This window comes from Sebastes fasciatus, chromosome 8, assembly GCF_043250625.1.
Source record: "Sebastes fasciatus isolate fSebFas1 chromosome 8, fSebFas1.pri, whole genome shotgun sequence".
Classification (NCBI taxonomy): Eukaryota; Metazoa; Chordata; class Actinopteri; order Perciformes; family Sebastidae; genus Sebastes; species Sebastes fasciatus.
The window spans coordinates 29,660,641-29,676,661 of NC_133802.1; the positions used below are offsets into that span (position 1 = coordinate 29,660,641).

General features: G+C 42.0%; 1 protein-coding gene across 4 annotated transcripts in view; it reads left to right on the plus strand.

Moving 5' to 3' along the window:
* The window catches only part of LOC141773148 (tyrosine-protein phosphatase non-receptor type 7-like), a 13,962-nt gene extending 1,049 nt beyond the window's left edge, over positions 1-12,913 (plus strand). The window contains exons 2-13 of one of the 4 annotated variants that reach the window (XM_074644863.1): positions 2,705-2,774; positions 4,322-4,471; positions 5,645-5,801; positions 6,734-6,914; positions 7,032-7,116; positions 7,194-7,273; positions 9,888-10,025; positions 10,113-10,331; positions 10,458-10,654; positions 10,799-10,912; positions 11,016-11,100; positions 12,419-12,913. In XM_074644863.1, the coding sequence (XP_074500964.1) occupies positions 4,429-4,471; positions 5,645-5,801; positions 6,734-6,914; positions 7,032-7,116; positions 7,194-7,273; positions 9,888-10,025; positions 10,113-10,331; positions 10,458-10,654; positions 10,799-10,912; positions 11,016-11,100; positions 12,419-12,502 (1,383 nt within the window). In that variant the 5' untranslated portion in view covers positions 2,705-2,774; positions 4,322-4,428 and the 3' untranslated portion in view covers positions 12,503-12,913. Of the gene's footprint in view, positions 1-2,704; positions 2,775-4,321; positions 4,708-5,644; positions 5,802-6,733; positions 6,915-7,031; positions 7,117-7,193; positions 7,274-9,887; positions 10,026-10,112; positions 10,332-10,457; positions 10,655-10,798; positions 10,913-11,015; positions 11,101-12,418 lie in introns of all 4 variants that reach the window. The other 3 variants (XM_074644865.1, XM_074644864.1, XM_074644866.1) reach the window with 3 other exon arrangements.
* The last annotated feature ends 3,108 nt before the right edge of the window (positions 12,914-16,021 follow it).

A 16,021-nucleotide genomic window follows, 5' to 3' on the forward strand; every position in this document is an offset into this window, starting at 1 on the left:
GTATAAATAAATACGAATGTTATTTTAATGTACTGTATAAATAAATAGTGTTATTGCACAGCTGAATTAAAGGCAGGGTTGACGATGTTCTCCAGTATCCACTATTTGTTTTAATGGTTGAAATGGTCACCCCGACAGCGATCCATTACTGATGAGCTCTGAAAAAGGACCGGAAAAGAGCCGTCATCTGTAGCTGCTGTAATCCTGTAAAAACGTCTACCAATCACTGCCTCGCGGTCCGCTTGGAAAGAACCAATCAGATGCCTCCCTGCTCGTACTCTACCTTTGGCGTGCACCAGTCTGAACTCAAAGCGCGTCGCCGCCGCAAGTTTACTGGAGAGTGGAAAAGCAGCACTGCCGCGGTTACTTGTCATGAGGTAGCGTTGTTGAGTTGAGGTCCTCTCTCCGCTCTGTGTCTGTGAAGTAGTTACGATGCGGCGGTGCTCGTGCATGTGTGTGGGGGGGGGGGGGGCGTTGCCTTGGAAGGAGCCCCGAGGGGAGGGGGAGTGGGGGGGGTTCAGACGGAGCTCCTAAGGCGATGCTACTTTCAAATTATGCTAGCTTTCCAACATCGTCGACCCTATCTTTATCACACTAAATTATTGTAGTTAAATCAGTATTGCACAGTTGAGATACAATAACATTTTGGGGTTATGGCTGCTGATAAGAGTAAAAAATAATACAAAATGTTTTTAAACATGTATAAATATACAACACTTTACAAACTAATGAATATGTCTACCGTTTTCTAGACTAGACTAAGGGTATATTTCATCCGAAATGCAATCTCTTTACTTTAAGTTGATAACGTCTGTGTGACAATAAAGTAGAATAAATTAAAGGGACTGTTTGTAAGAATCAGAAATGCTTGTTAACAGCGACACCAATGGCCGTTAAGTCAACGAAAGTCAACGTCGGGCTCGCGCTTGTGCTCGCTCTACATAGACATGAACGAGCATCGCTCAAAACAGTGAGGCGACACACGTCAGCTAAAACCACAATATCACTCTATATTTCAGCTGCTTGGCAGTAATGTTAGCTGACCAGACGAAGGTCTCTCCATGAATCAATGCTGATCCTAGTGTTGGCTTTTCCTGCTTCAGCCTCCCGACCGCGGCCGGAGGGAACACGGGAGACACGGGAGTTTTGGTCGGAGAAGATAACGTTTCTCGCTGCGGAGCCCCGTCACTTCACAAGACACGGGAAACCTCTGTTGGTCTGGAGGAGCTGCAGCATTTATTTCTGCAGAAACGTCCACTGTACATTAACTAGATATTCTCAGAGCTAAACTAACTCTTCTGCAGTGTGTAGTGTGCGTGCATGCACGTGAGAGTGGAGCGAAATAGCGAGAGCGAGCACGGTGTGTGAGTGAAGGCAGGCAGCGGAGCAGTGGAACAGAGGTGCAGAGTACAGCAGAGATTCCGGCCCTGGAGACCAAAGCTACAGTCTCCCCCATGTACTCTGACCGCGGCAAACACTGTTTAACAGACGGGCTTCACTAGATATAACTTTGCGGTTTTGGTGCTTCTGTGTAGTTTGTGTTGGAGTCTGAGTCTGAACAGCGTAGCCACACGTGAGCGCACATGGGACACCGACCCGGATTGATTTATACGTGTAAGAAGTTACAAACAGTCCCTTTAAGTTGATAACGTCTGTATGACAATAAAGTAGAATAAATTAAATGTCTGTCTCAGTTTGAGCAGTTAACAGTATATGTTTGTACTGGTAGTCGCACGGAACTGACATGTGATCGTGTTCCATGACGAACGCTAAACGGCGTTGCACGTCGTCAGTAAGTTCAGCTGGTTAAGTTTGTATCGATGCAGACTCGCTGTCGGAGGGTTTTATAATCCACTTCCACTCCCCACTGACTGGTTTGGGATGTCACTAAATATGGCGGACCCTCCACGTGAACGCGTAAACGGAGTGGAAGTAGGTAGCGAGAGAACTCCATCATTCAAACACTGACACACCTGCTGTCGCTAGTTGCTACACTGTGATTGGACAATTGCTGATTTGGGGGAGGAGTTTATCAGCCTCCACCTGTAGGGGGCGTCACCACGACTTCAGGCTGCTCATCTCCTTAAACAAAGTCCTAAGTTTGGGGTGAATTTCCCGTTTTGTGGACCAATGAAGTCGAGTCTTGGTTGGTAAACGACAGCGTCACATTCATGTACGTTATTAAGTTGTATGAATGTGTGTTTTGGTGTTGCTGCTGTTACCGGTTTGTTGTATGATTTGACATGAATGATTCATGAGCAACTGCTGTTGGTGTGTTAATAATCAACGCCTGGAGCATCTCTCTTCCTCTCTTTCATTAGCTAGCTATCTATCTGTTCATTCGCTCTCTGACTCATTTCTCTCTCTCCTCTCCCCTCAGGTGTCTCTCTCTCTCTCTCTCTCTACCTGAACACCTTGAGTCAGAGTCGTAACGGCCAGAAACACAGGACATGTCTATTCCTGCTGCCTCTTCTTCTTCTTCTCTCAGATTTAGACTTTCTCTCCTTCATTATCACTTTCTCTCTCACTCCATTTCTGTTCACTTGTGTCTTCTTGCTGCTGGTTTGTCAGTAAATTATCGATTTGAGTAGACTGAGAAGACAGATCAGCCCTTTCTCTCTCTCTCTCTCTCTCTCTCTCTCTCACGGCTTATTTAGCCAGTTAGTTGTTCAGTTAGTTAGTTATTATGTTGTTGTTGTTGTAGGTTAAAGGAGCTCCATATCAGAGGAGGATTCACACCTTACTGGCCTAAACATCATGGTTGTCAATAACTGGTAAGCCTGATCAATACGTTTACTATCATTTTATTCTTTTAATGTGTTGACAACCTGTTAGTGCTTCGTTTTGTCTCATAGGATCTGAAGACGTGGTGTTTGAAAGATGAATGTGTATAAGTATAAATACTTACAAATCTCCCTTTAAAGCCGCAGTAGGCAGCATATTTTGACATCATTGGGCAAAACTTCCATAATAACCTTTCAGCATATTGTAATTCAAGTGTTCTGAGAGTTAACTAGACTTTGTACCTCCTCATGGCTCTGTTTTCAGGCTTTAGAAAATCTAGCCTGTGGCGGGAGACTTTGACCAATTCATATTTGATCAGCGCTGCCTAGTTTGATCGTTTGATTGGAGTTTGCCAGTGATTGACAGCCGGCTCTCATAGACAGCAGATGGACAGCAGACCTCAGATCAGCTCTTACTGCTTGTTTTCTTTCGGTCTGTGAAATCTTGTAGATGCCGTAAGGAGCACCGGAGGACACAGAGGAACATGATTTTTTTTCAGATTACCTGTTTCAAGCACTTCTGTCAGGATATAGAGACCGTTTTATTAAAAATAACTTTTTTTAATCATATTTGCTCCAGTCTCGCCTACTTCAGCTTTAAGGTACATTTTGAACAGATAAAATTGTGCGTTTGATTTGGGATTAATCACAATTAACTATTTTAATCGATTACCAGTCTATTTATATATTAGGGCTTAATCACATCATTGTCCATGATTAATCATGATTAATCATGATTAATCATGATTAATCATGATTAATCGCAAATTAATCACACATTTTTTTATCTGTTCAAAATGTGCCTTAAAGGGAGATTTGTCAAGTATTTAATACTCTTATCAACATGGGAGTGGGCAAATATGCTTGCTTTATGTAAATGTATATATATATACATATCTATATTTATTATTGTACATCAATTAACAACACAAAACAATGACATATATTGTCCAGAAACCCTCACAGGTACTGCATTTAGCATAAAAAATATGCTCAAATCATAACATGGCAAACTGCAGCCCAACAGGCAACAACAGCTGTCAGTGTGTCAGTGTGCTGACTTGACTATGACTTGCCCCAAACTGCATGTGATTATCATAAAGTGGTCATGTCTGTAAAGGGGAGACTTGTGGGTACCCACAGTCCCCATTTTAATTCATATATCTGGAGGTCAGAGGTCAAGGGACCCCTTTGAAAATGGCCATAACAACTGAGCCCGCTACGACCTCTGAAGGATCATTTGCATTAATGCTTTAAAGAAATAGCGATGTTAAAACTATTTTGCATGGAATGAAATGCATGCTGGGATACGTATCTGCCCCAAGTTGAGCTCCCAGAGCTTTCTGGGTGAACCGGGAGACGTTTTGGTCTGTTGTTGTCTAAACATGGGGTCATGATGTGACTGATGACACGAAACAAGAACAGACAAGAAGTCAGACCGAGAACTGACTCAGCTCACAAACTGATGACCAACTTCTTTTAAAATCATTAAATAACTATCAAAACACGACTGACAGACGACTGTCTTTATATTCCAGCGTGCTGACTGAATGAGTGTTGAGTCAGCGTGGGTGTGCTGACTTCCTGCTGTGAGGAAACTCTCTCTTCCGATGGAGACACTCTGAAATGTTTCAGATCCGACCTGATGTGGAAACTGAATCACAAACACTGTGTTTCTGTGTGTTCAGGCAGGTCGTCCCTGTTTCTCTGTGATGTTACTGATGACAGAGCTAAATAGATCTAGAGAGAGATCCCTTCCTCCTCATGTCAAACTTCTTTAAATGAGGCGACAACAACAAACAGCCATCAGGAGTAACTCCTCTCATTTATAAGGAAGCTCACTGATGACTAAACCATTGAGTGATTGCAGAACAGACAGTTTGAGTTGAAATAGATCTGAAAAACAAGACGTGACAGCAGAATGGTGAGTACCATTCCTTCTAGATTTTTTTGTGAACCCCCAACCTAAACCTTTTTTACCCAACGGACCCAGTACCGGGTTTGGCTGAGCCGTGTGTTAAAACACTGCCTTTAAAAACTTCATAAAATGCTGTGGTGGTCTTTTTCCTGAATTGTTTCTAACAGACGAGGCCTTAACGCTACTAAAACAACTATGTTTGTTTGGCAATGATTACAATATTTTAGTTACAAAATCAACACAGGAGAAATTGTATTTTTACTTTATAATATTTTTGACCGTTTTTATATTACATACTTGACTTTGGATTCTTTTTTGATATCTTATTTACTTTGTTATTGAACTTATTTGTTATTATCTCAGTTTTACTTGATCATATTTCATTATTATAATAAAACTACTCCATTTAGAGTCAAAATTATACAATTTAGTTGTTTTTTTAAGCACGGTCCCTCGAGGGGCGCCGGTGTTGCATCTCTCTGTGCATGGCGTTGTTGCTATAATGGTGTTATCCACTGTCTAATCTATAAAACATTTTAGGCAAGGATGAAAATGAAAACTTTTCTTTTGGTTCATCACAATTTACTCAGGCATAGTACCAGTCACAATGTTACTGATACTGGGGATGAATTTTCTGAGGTCTTACCTATCCATAGAGACTAAGATCATGCATATAGACCTGGTAGTCGTGGAGCTATTCTTGATTTATTTTGGGTATGTCTGTCTAGGCGAACCACACCTTCCAGCACCCTAGGGGCTTAAGAGGTTTTATGGGTTTCACTTTGACTTCCACACAGTCAGTTTTCTGGACGTCAGCATCTAGTGGTCGTTAGAGAAACTGCAGCTCAAACAGCTTCGGTGTTGGTATTATTGACTCTCAGGAGAAACAACAATATCAATATCCAATATACTGACATTAATAAGTGTCTTCTGTCTCCTACAGCGTGGTGTTGTGATGAACATCCAAGAACGACTCTAACACACAAACACACTATGAGTATGTCGGCGGTGCGCTCAGCCTCCCCTCTGCCTGCGGACCCGATCACGCCCCCACCCATGACCACACCTCCTCGCAAAGCCTCAGTCCGCCTGCAGGAGAGGTGGGTAGTAAACACACACACACACACACACACACACACACACACACACAAAATATATCATTACTTTACAAAATGTCCTCATTTTCTACAAATGTACTTGCTTTCCAAAAACCTCCAAATATTTTCACCTTCCAAAATGTCGTCTCTTCTCAAAACATGTCTTTGCTTTCTGAAAATGTCCCCACTTTCTTAGGATATTCCTCCTCACCAAAAATGTCCCCAATTTCCCAAAATATCCCCAGCTGTTCTAAAATGTCCAAAAATATTCTTTCTTTACCAAAATGTTGTCACTTTCTAAGAATCTCTTCAATTTCTTAAGATGTGCTAGTTTATGAAAAAATAGTTTTCCAAAAATGTCCTCACTCTTAAAAAATTTCTTTATTTTTTTAAAAATGTCTTTGCGATCTTAACATTTCTCACTTTCCAAAAAAAGAGGACACAAAAGAAGTATTAACCACTCACACAAAATATTCTAACTTTACAAAATGTCTTCATTTTCCAAAACCGTCTTTACTTTCCAGAAATGTCTTCACTTTCTAAAAATGGCCCTGCTTTTCTAAAATGTCCTCATTTTCTACAAATGTCCTCAATGTCCGAAATTATCTTTTCTTTACAAAAATGTCCTCAATTTGCTAAGATGTGCTTGTTTATGAAAAAACTGTTTTCTAAAAAAGTGTCCTCGATTTCTTGAAATCTCTCTTTCCAAAAATACCCTCACTCAGACCCTCACAAAATTTCAGAAATGTCCTCTCTTTATGAAAATGGTACTTTTTTTTCTCAAGATATTCCTCCTTTACCAAAAATGTCCTCACTTTCCAAAGATGTGCTCGTTTAAAAAAAAAAGTCCTTGTTTTCTAGAAATGTCCTCACTTCTCTTGATTGCCCTCACACAAACAATCATCACGCTGTGTCTTGATTGGCTCTTTTTGTAGGCGGGGCTCCAACCTCTCGCTGCTATTGGACGTGAGCAGCCTGGGGGCGGAGCCTGTGTGTTCTGTCTCCACCCCGAAGGAGGTGTGGCTCCAGCTGCTTCACACCTCGTCTCGACCTCTCACGCACACGATGCTGCAGCAGGCCGCCGTGGACGCACACACGCTTAATGTAGAGTATCAGGTAACGTGGCGTCTGCTGCATTCATCACACGTTCGCGGTCACGCGTCTACGTCTGAGCTCTGTGCGAGACGAGGTGTGTTTGTTTTAACGTCCAGCCCGTCCCTGTCTCCTCCACAGAAGATCCCTCCGAACTTTGTGAGCGCCGCAGAGCTCGATGTTCCCGGACACATGATCAAAGACCGATACAAGACCATCCTGCCCAGTCAGTAACGCCGCTGTCCTCCCAGTAGAAACACAGTAGACGCTGTTTTCACTCTGTCGTTGTGGTTTCCTGTTTAGACCCTGAGAGCCGGGTGGTCCTGAAGAGCCCAGAGGAAGAGGCGGGGCCAGACCGCTACATCAACGCCAACTACATCAAGGTCAGAGTCTAACTTTTTTTTATATTAAGTCGAGGTAAATAGTAATAAAGCATTTAATTGATTAGTAACTAATTGTACAATAGAAATATTAATCTATTAATAAATGGATTAAATTACTACAACGGAGTATGAGGGCCACATTGAGGGGGAAAAAATCAGAGATTTCGAGAATAAAGTCATAATATTTTGAGAAAAAAGTCATAATTTAATGGGAATAAAGTCACGAAAAAAAGTCGTAATATTACGAGAATAAAAGTAATTTCCTCCACAAAAGAGGCAGTTTCCCCATCAGGTCCACGTGGTTCTTTCTTCAGAATAAACGCAGTTTCTTGCACAATCTTTTCAAGGTCCTGATACTGATGATAATGTGGTGCTGATGTGCCAAAAGATATTATTAGTTTAGTTAGTTTATATTAGTATTTTGTTATTTGTGAAACCTAAACTCATTATCATACAGGCGGCACTCCATCGGAAGTAATTCCTTATTGGACATTTAAATGAGCAATAAAAAGAAGAATTATAAAAATAATTACAAATTAAATATTAATCCATCAATAAATAGTTCAAATCAAAAAGGGATTTACAAAAACACCATAAAAAGTCAATAAGTACATCATATAAAAATACATTAATGAATTTATAAATAAATGATCAAATTTAAAAAAGGATTTTATTGTTTAATGTTTCCTCTCTACTTAGTATTACTGAGTATACACAAAAAAATACTGCAGTAAATACCCGTTTGAAGTGTCATCATCTCTTTATTATTTTATTATTTCATCCATAATTAAATTAGTTTAGTGACAGTGAAGAAAATATGTTTCCAAAAGAAAACAAGCTGATAGAGTGTGACAGCGCTGTCACTTAGCGTGGGCGTCTTCTCGGTTACATGTGTGTGTGTGTGTGTGTGTATGTGTGTGTGTGTGTGTGTGTGTGTGTGTGTGTGTGTGTGTGTGTGTGTGTGTGTGTGTGTGTGTGTGCGTGCGTGCGTGTGTGTGTGTGTGTGTGTGTGTGTGTGTGTGAGTGTGTGGCGGACAGCTAAACAAACAGAAACTCAGATATGAGCCGTCGGTTTGTCAGCGTGGGAGTCTGACAACCAGGAAAACCACAGGAAGTGAGGGAGGAAGTGACACGTCCCCCCGCCGCCCACGCATCCCTCACACTCTGCAGCCTCAGCTCAGTGTGTGTGTGTGTGTGTGTGTCTGTGTGTGTGTGTGTGTGTGTGTGTGTGTGTGTGTGTGTGTGTGTGTGTGTGTGTGTGTGTGTGTGTAAAGCAGACACCTGCGGCTCCTCCTGATGTGGGACAACATCTATAATTGATTTAATACAATAAGAAGCTACAAACACAAATTAATTTATTTACACGTATAGGTAAATATATTGACTTGCTGATTGGACGCTTGGCGGTTGTTATTGATGAACAGATCGGACTTTATCATTCACTTCCTGTCTTATGAGGTCTGTCTTATCAAGGAAGCGGGCTGGTTTCAAAAGTAGAGGGGACATGATGAAGTTCCTGTCTCAGGATGAGATTAGTTATCATGTGAACGTTGTTTGTCATTTATGCAGCTTTATCTATTTGCAGAATTAAGACTGTGTTTACTTATTTATCCACACAACAAGTAACTTCCAGGTGTACTCCAGTACACGGTGACATCACTGCTGGGTGTCGCACAAGAGAGAAACGCTGCTGCTGTTAAGTTACTCCTTAAAGGACCAGTGTGTAGCATTTAGGAGAAATTTGCATAAATGTAATATAATATTAATAAATATGTTTTCATTAGTGTATAATCAGCTGATAATAAGAATCATTGTGTTTTCGTTGGCTTAGAACGAGCCCTTCATATCTACATATCACTGAGTCCGCCATGTTTCTACAGTAGCCCAGAACGGACAAACCAAACACTGCCTCTAGAGAGAGACTTTCACGTTTTTGCGTCGGCAACCGTAGTTCTCCGACGACACACTTGGCACACGTGAGAAGTTTCACTTGGTTGCAATTTGTATTGCCAGATGAGAAATTTTAAAATGATCGTATTTTGAGGAAAATTATCGTATGTATAATAACCATGAGAACAAATAGCCGTAAATATGAAATTTTAAAAAACACGTATTCAATCTAGGGCTGTCAAAGTTAATGCGATAATAACACGTTAACGCAACTTGTGATTTTTAGGTTGTAGCGGGCTCAGTTTTAAAGCTAGAGTGAAGATACTGGTATCATATGAAACTATAAAACCTAAGGAATCCATTGGTACCAACCATGTCATACTAGCTTGTCGCGAAGGAGGCTAATTCATTTTAATGATCTCATTCAGTATTAATAGTTACTTTGTCAATAAATGGTAACATTTTGAATTATTATGGCGTTCATTTACTTCCATATTTCTCTCTATATTTGTTATTTCATGCTGTCCTATTAGCTCATTATCAGCTTGTCAGCCTGTAGAGAACTTTGAATGGCAGTAACCTGTGTGAAAGGTGCTATGTACGTACATTTTGATTGATTGATTGATTGATTGATTGATTGATTGATTGATTGATTGATTGATTGATTGATTGATTGATTGACTGATTGATTGCTGTCCTGTATGACCTCCTCTCTGTTCTACAGGGTTATAAAGGAGCTCCCAGGGCCTACATCGCCACCCAGGGGCCGATGCTGCACACTGTGGGGGACTTCTGGGACATGGTGTGGCAGGAGAGGAGCAGCATCATCGTCATGGTTACAAGATTGAAGGAGAACAACGAGGTGCGACATGACCTCCTCTTCCTCCTGCTCCTCCTGTTGTCCTCTTTTTGTCTTGTCCTGAAAGTGTCTGCGGTGTTTTCATTCCAGAAATGTGAGCTGTACTGGCCACAGCCGAGGGAGAGGAGGAGGAGGAGGAAGGAGAAGGAGGAGGAGGAGGAGGAGGAGGAGGAGGAAGAGGAGGAGGAGGAGAGGGAGGAAGAGGAGAAGGAGGAGGAAGGAGAGACGGGACAATTCGGCAGATTCCTCCTCAGAGTGAGAGACAGCAGAGAGAAAGACGGGTTCACCGTCACTGACATGGAGATCCAGGTACAGTTAACTAAGTCCATTTAGTTTGAGGTACTTGTACTTTACTTGAGTGTTTGTAACGTGTGCTACGTTGTTCTTCTACTCCACTACATCTCAAATATTGTACTTTTTTATTTGACATTGCAGCTGTGCTCGGAGCGTCGTACCGTCAGACACTACTGGTTCACCTCTTGGCCTGACCACCACATCCCACAATGCACCGCTCCTCTGCTCAGACTGGTGGAGGAGGTGGAGATGTACAGCAAGTCCCTCCTACCGCCCGCCGGCTCTCAGCCAATCACAGCCCCCGTCCTCGGTCCTGGACCAATCGTCGTCCACTGCAGGTTGGTTCCTCATCAAGGAATGTAAATGATGATGAAGTGATGAGTAAATGAAACATTTTCATTCACAAAAATTCATCAAGTTGATATTCGATTCATGCCAACAGAAGGTTTGGTGAATCTGTGTCTCCCGTCTTCTCGTCTCAGTGCAGGTATCGGGAGGACAGGTTGTTTTATCGTCAGCAGTATCGGCTGTCAGCAGCTCAGAGAAACCGGCCAGGTTGACATCCTGGAGACGGTCTGTCAGCTTCGACTCGACAGGTGGGTGAAACATCTCACCTCTTTTATCAGTCTGTCTGTGGTGTTCAGTTTATTCCCTTAATGTAGCCTGTTTAACCTGTTTAACCCCCCCTGTCCTGTGTAGGGGTGGTATGATCCAGACCACAGAGCAGTACCAGTTCCTGTATTCCACACTGGCACAGTACAGCTCCCAGCTACAACACAACCAGGTACTGAACTGACGTCACAACGGAGTTGAACGCATTCCAGTACCACATGTCGGAAAAAATTTAATGGGGTTAGCTCCAGTCATGCTAGCCATTGTTAGCAACACCAGTTGATAACAACGCATTACGCAGTATTTTGCAAATTCAAACATCGTAGCAACACGTCCAAGTCTGAAAGTACTGTGTGTACGACCGATTTAATCAGACACTAACAAGACAGAAGTGCTTATAAACAGTATATTAACACAGCTATACAGCCATCTTGGATTTTGAGCTCAGGGTTGGTGAGGTTAGTCCGACTTTCCGAGTCAGAAATCTGACTTTTCAGGGGGAGTTCCAGTTGAAATTTGGGGTATTTTGGGAACTCGGATTTCTGACTTCCCAGTTTCAAATAGAACGCAGCATTTGTCACCTGACTCAAGGTGGGAAAGGGTCCCCGGTTCACACCAAGCCTCCAGAAAGAGTGCCGATTTTCGCCTAATTTTTGTATAGTGGCCAAACGGCGGTACTACAACTTCTGTGTCCGTCATGTGATGCCATTGGGCCCAAAAATACTTTTTCCCATAGACTTACATTGGGAACGAGACGTCTGTAACTCAGCGGATACATATTTTTTAGGTGAATCAACTCCCCAGTATGAACGCTCTAATAGCCCTTATTTAAATCATTAGGTCTTAAAAGTTGTAAAACGCACTAATAGCCAAATCCAGAGTTATTTCCCATCCTCCGTTCATGTGAATGAAACCCAGACCGTGACGACAGCGCAAGCTGTGACGACGGCATGATGTTGGGACCCCCCGTGACCAAGCCATGTGACCGAGCGAACGCTACTGCGCATGTTCCATGAGCCCGATGGATGCGGAAGATCGCCGGAAGATCTGGGTACTTTTCCAGACGGAAGTCAAGCCATTTTGGCTTCATGTGACAATGAGCAACTTTCATAGGAATAAACGGGGCTGGGAAGACTGTTAGATATTCATCTTCACCTTCTCTCTTCCCTCATTTCCACCCCGCTCTCTATTAAAGGCAAAAAATATGACTAAAATAAAAATTCTTGATGAGGTTTCTACAGATGGTTAGGTGAAGAAAGCATGAACCTTCAACACCACAGACCGCCGTTAGCTTCCTGTCTCATACCAAAAGTCACGACTTGTTTATTACGTATCATGACCACAACCCTTTTCCCCGACCGTAACCTCGTCGTTTTATTCACCTAAACTCAACCCAACCTTTAGATCAGGAGGTCTCGTGGTTTAGATGTGAGGACTTTGTTTTCAGTAACAGCTATGCTATAGTTAAAAAGTGTTTCCTCTTAAACCAGGAGCAGAACCAGAACCAGCAGAACCCAGAGGAGCAAGCCAGCATACAGCTACAGAACCTCCAGCTGGACAACACACAGAACTGATTCCATACAGAACCTGGAGAACCAACAAGACCAGGTATACACCTAAAGAACTCCAGCAGAATCAACAGAAAGCACAACAAGTGTTCTTAAGAGAACCAGAAAGATGGAAACAAGAAGTTAGAAGACACCAGCAGACGAACCCAAAGACATGATGCGCTTACAGATGGAGAATTTTGGGGAACCAGCAGTATCTGAAGTGTCAGGATCACACAGGAACCCCCAAAGAACTGGACATGTTGGTCCAGCTCAGTGCATGTGACCCTGATGAACCGGCACAGCAGAACACCATGTTCACACTGGACTGGAAGTCTCTGAACAGAACCAAGTAGAAAAAACACAAAATGTCCTTTCCAATATTAAAAACATCTGATGAAATAAAATAAAATAAAAATGGAGTATTCTTTGACAGATATTGACAATATTTGATGAAATTAATTACTTTAACGATGATTTCAATAGAGTGGGTCACAGAGGCCAAACTCTGATCCACCATAACGGAACAACGGAGTTTAGGGTACCAATTAGTACTCAGTCTAAACTCAAGGTACATACAAATGTACTGTAAATTAGGTCAAATTTGTGTTTTTTGCTCCCCTTAACCTGAACCCAAGGTGACCCAAACCCAACCTGAGATGTTTAACCATAACCTCATCTGTAAACCCCAAACCCCGGAGCCCCAGTAGCTCACCTGATAGAGCAGGGGCCCCATGTACCAAGGCTTACCGCAGCGGCCTGAACTCGGATCTGAATGAATGAATGAATGAATGCCTTTATTGTCATTGCACAGCTGTACAACGAAACTCTAAAGCAACTCCTCTCAGTGGTACAAAAAAAGAATAAAAGCAAGATAAAAAGATAAAATAGACACAACAACTCACATATATAATAAATAAATAAACTGGTAGCAGCATAGAAAAACAATATTGCACAGTCAGTGTATTGCACAATTCCAGCCGGATATTTTTATTGCACTTCGCCGTGATAGTGCATAATTACTAGTGAGAGTTCAGTTCTCTTATGGCGCATGGATAAAAACTGTTCAGGAGTCTGGAGGTGCAGGTCTTGATAGACCTATAGCGCCTCCCAGAGAATCTGACCCACTGCCCTTTGCTGCATGTCGTCCCCTCTCTCTCCCTCTTTCCTATCTCTCCACAGTTGTGCTATTAAATAAAGGCATTTTTTAAAAAAAATGGATTTTGACACAAGGCTCCTGAACAGACAGGGCCACCTTTATAATGTCAGGTTGTTTTGTGTTTTAGCATATTTATAAACAAATTTAAAAGTGATCAAATTATCTCAAATTGCCATTCAGACCATGTGGGCCTTCGGGGCCCCTGAGGGTCTGGGGACCGAGATTTAATCATCTGAAGCAGCTCCTGAGCCTCAGTAAGACAAACACTGCATGAGGAAAACATGCACTAGAGGTAAGTGCACAAATATTTTTAGTGCTGCAACTAATGACTGTTTTCATGATTGATTAATCTTATTTTTCGATTAATCAATTTGTTTGGAAATTGTCCGAAAATAGTGAAAAAATGCTTTAAAATCACATTTCTCCAGAGCTAAAAGTGACACATTCAAATACTAAAATATTCCGTTTTTGGTCACAAGAAAAAAAAAACGATATTATCAGAATAGCTGCTGATTAATTTCTGTCAGTCGACTAATTGATTAATTGACTAATTGTTTTAGCTGTAATGACCCTTTAAAGTCTGCAGGCTGTTTGATAGTCAAGAGATATGATGTTGGCTGTTTGAGTTTTGCTTTAAAAGTAGAGTTAACTTCTGACTGTGTCACCATAAAGAGTTAACGGATAGTTGCACTTCTTGTATCGCTCACATCTCATCTGCAGCAGTGTGTATGAGTGTTTGTGTCTCTGTGTGTTTGTGTCTCTGTGTGTGTGTGTGTGTGTTTGTGTGTGTGTGTGTGCGTGTGTGTGTGTGTGTGTGTGTGTGTGTGTGGGTGAGGTGATCAGCTACTTGTACAGAATAAGGTCTTAATTGAAAGTACATTGTGTATCCGACAGAGGGCAGAGTTTCAGTCACACACAGCACCGGCCTCTGTCTGTCTCCTCTTTCCTTCCTCTGCTCTCCTCCACTTCCTCCATCAACCATCAACCCCACCCAAACAGGAAGGAGAGCCGACGACCTGCTCACAGATTAAATCACTATCACAATCTGGTTTATTGCTGAATAGGTTTTTTCACATACAAGGAAGTTACCTTAAACATTGAGAAAAATAAAAGCAATTACTGGAAAAGTCAAGAAACATAGAAACATTTACAATTGTGTGTGTGTTTAATTTACAGCAGATTCCTTCTCAAAGATAATATTCATGTCCATTTTTTTACACTTTAATAAAGACAATACATACAATACATATAGGACACACAAAGACACACAAAATACAACTTCTACAACATAAGGTTTAGGGGTGCAGGCAAGTTCAAGATTGTGTTCATAATGACTTGCCTGGTCAAAATGGCAAAGCGAGAGGACAATAAACAAGGACAGACTCATTCAATGAACTGATCTCATGCAGAGAAATTTTGGTCAGATATTTAAACATATTTCATTGCAGATTTTTCTTTTGTTTTAAGAATGTTTTCTTTTGTGTGTTTGATTTTAAGATGGAAAATTAAGGAAAATATTTTAAAATAAATCTTTTAGTTTTACTTGCAAAATACCACCTCCACAAATACAAATTCAGTGGTTCTAAATCTTTCTTTACAAATTTTAAGAATGAATATTTGGATGTCATGAAATATTCAATAAACTTTAAAATATCACTCTATATTTCACCTGCTTGGCAGTAATGTTAGCTGACCAGACGAAGGTCTCTCCGTGAATCAATGCTGATCCTAGTGTTGGCTTTTCCTGCTTCAGCCTCCCGACCGCGGTCGGAGGGAACAGGGGAGACACTGGCACCTGGTCGGAGACGATAACGTTTCTCGCTGCGGAGCCCCGTCACTTCACAAGACACGGGAAACCTCTGTTGGTCTGGAGGAGCTGCAGCATTTATTTCTGCACAAAAGTCCACTGTACATTCACTAGATATTCTCAGAGCTAAACTAACTCTTCTACAGTGTGTAGTGTGCGTGCATGCACGTGAGAGTGGAGCGAGCTGAGCGAGTGAGAACGAGCGCAGTGTGTGAGTGAAGGAAAGCAGGCAGAGGAGCAGAGTACAGCAGAGACTCCGGCCCTGGAGACCAAAGCTACGGTCTCCCCCGCGTCCTCTGACCGCGGCCGACACTGTTTAACAGACGGGCTTCACTAGTTTTGGTGCTTCCGTGTAGTTTGTGTTGGAGTCTGAGTCTGAACAGCGTAGCCACAAGCGAGCACGCATGGGACATCGACTAACAGTTGCTAACAGTCCCTTTAAAGGGACTGTTAGTAAACTTTTTACAGGTATAAATCTACCGGGTCGGGATCCCGTGCACGCTCGCATATGCGCGCTCGCGTGTGGCTACGCTGTTCAGACTGCTCCGCTGCCTGCCTGCCTTCACTCACACAACGCGCG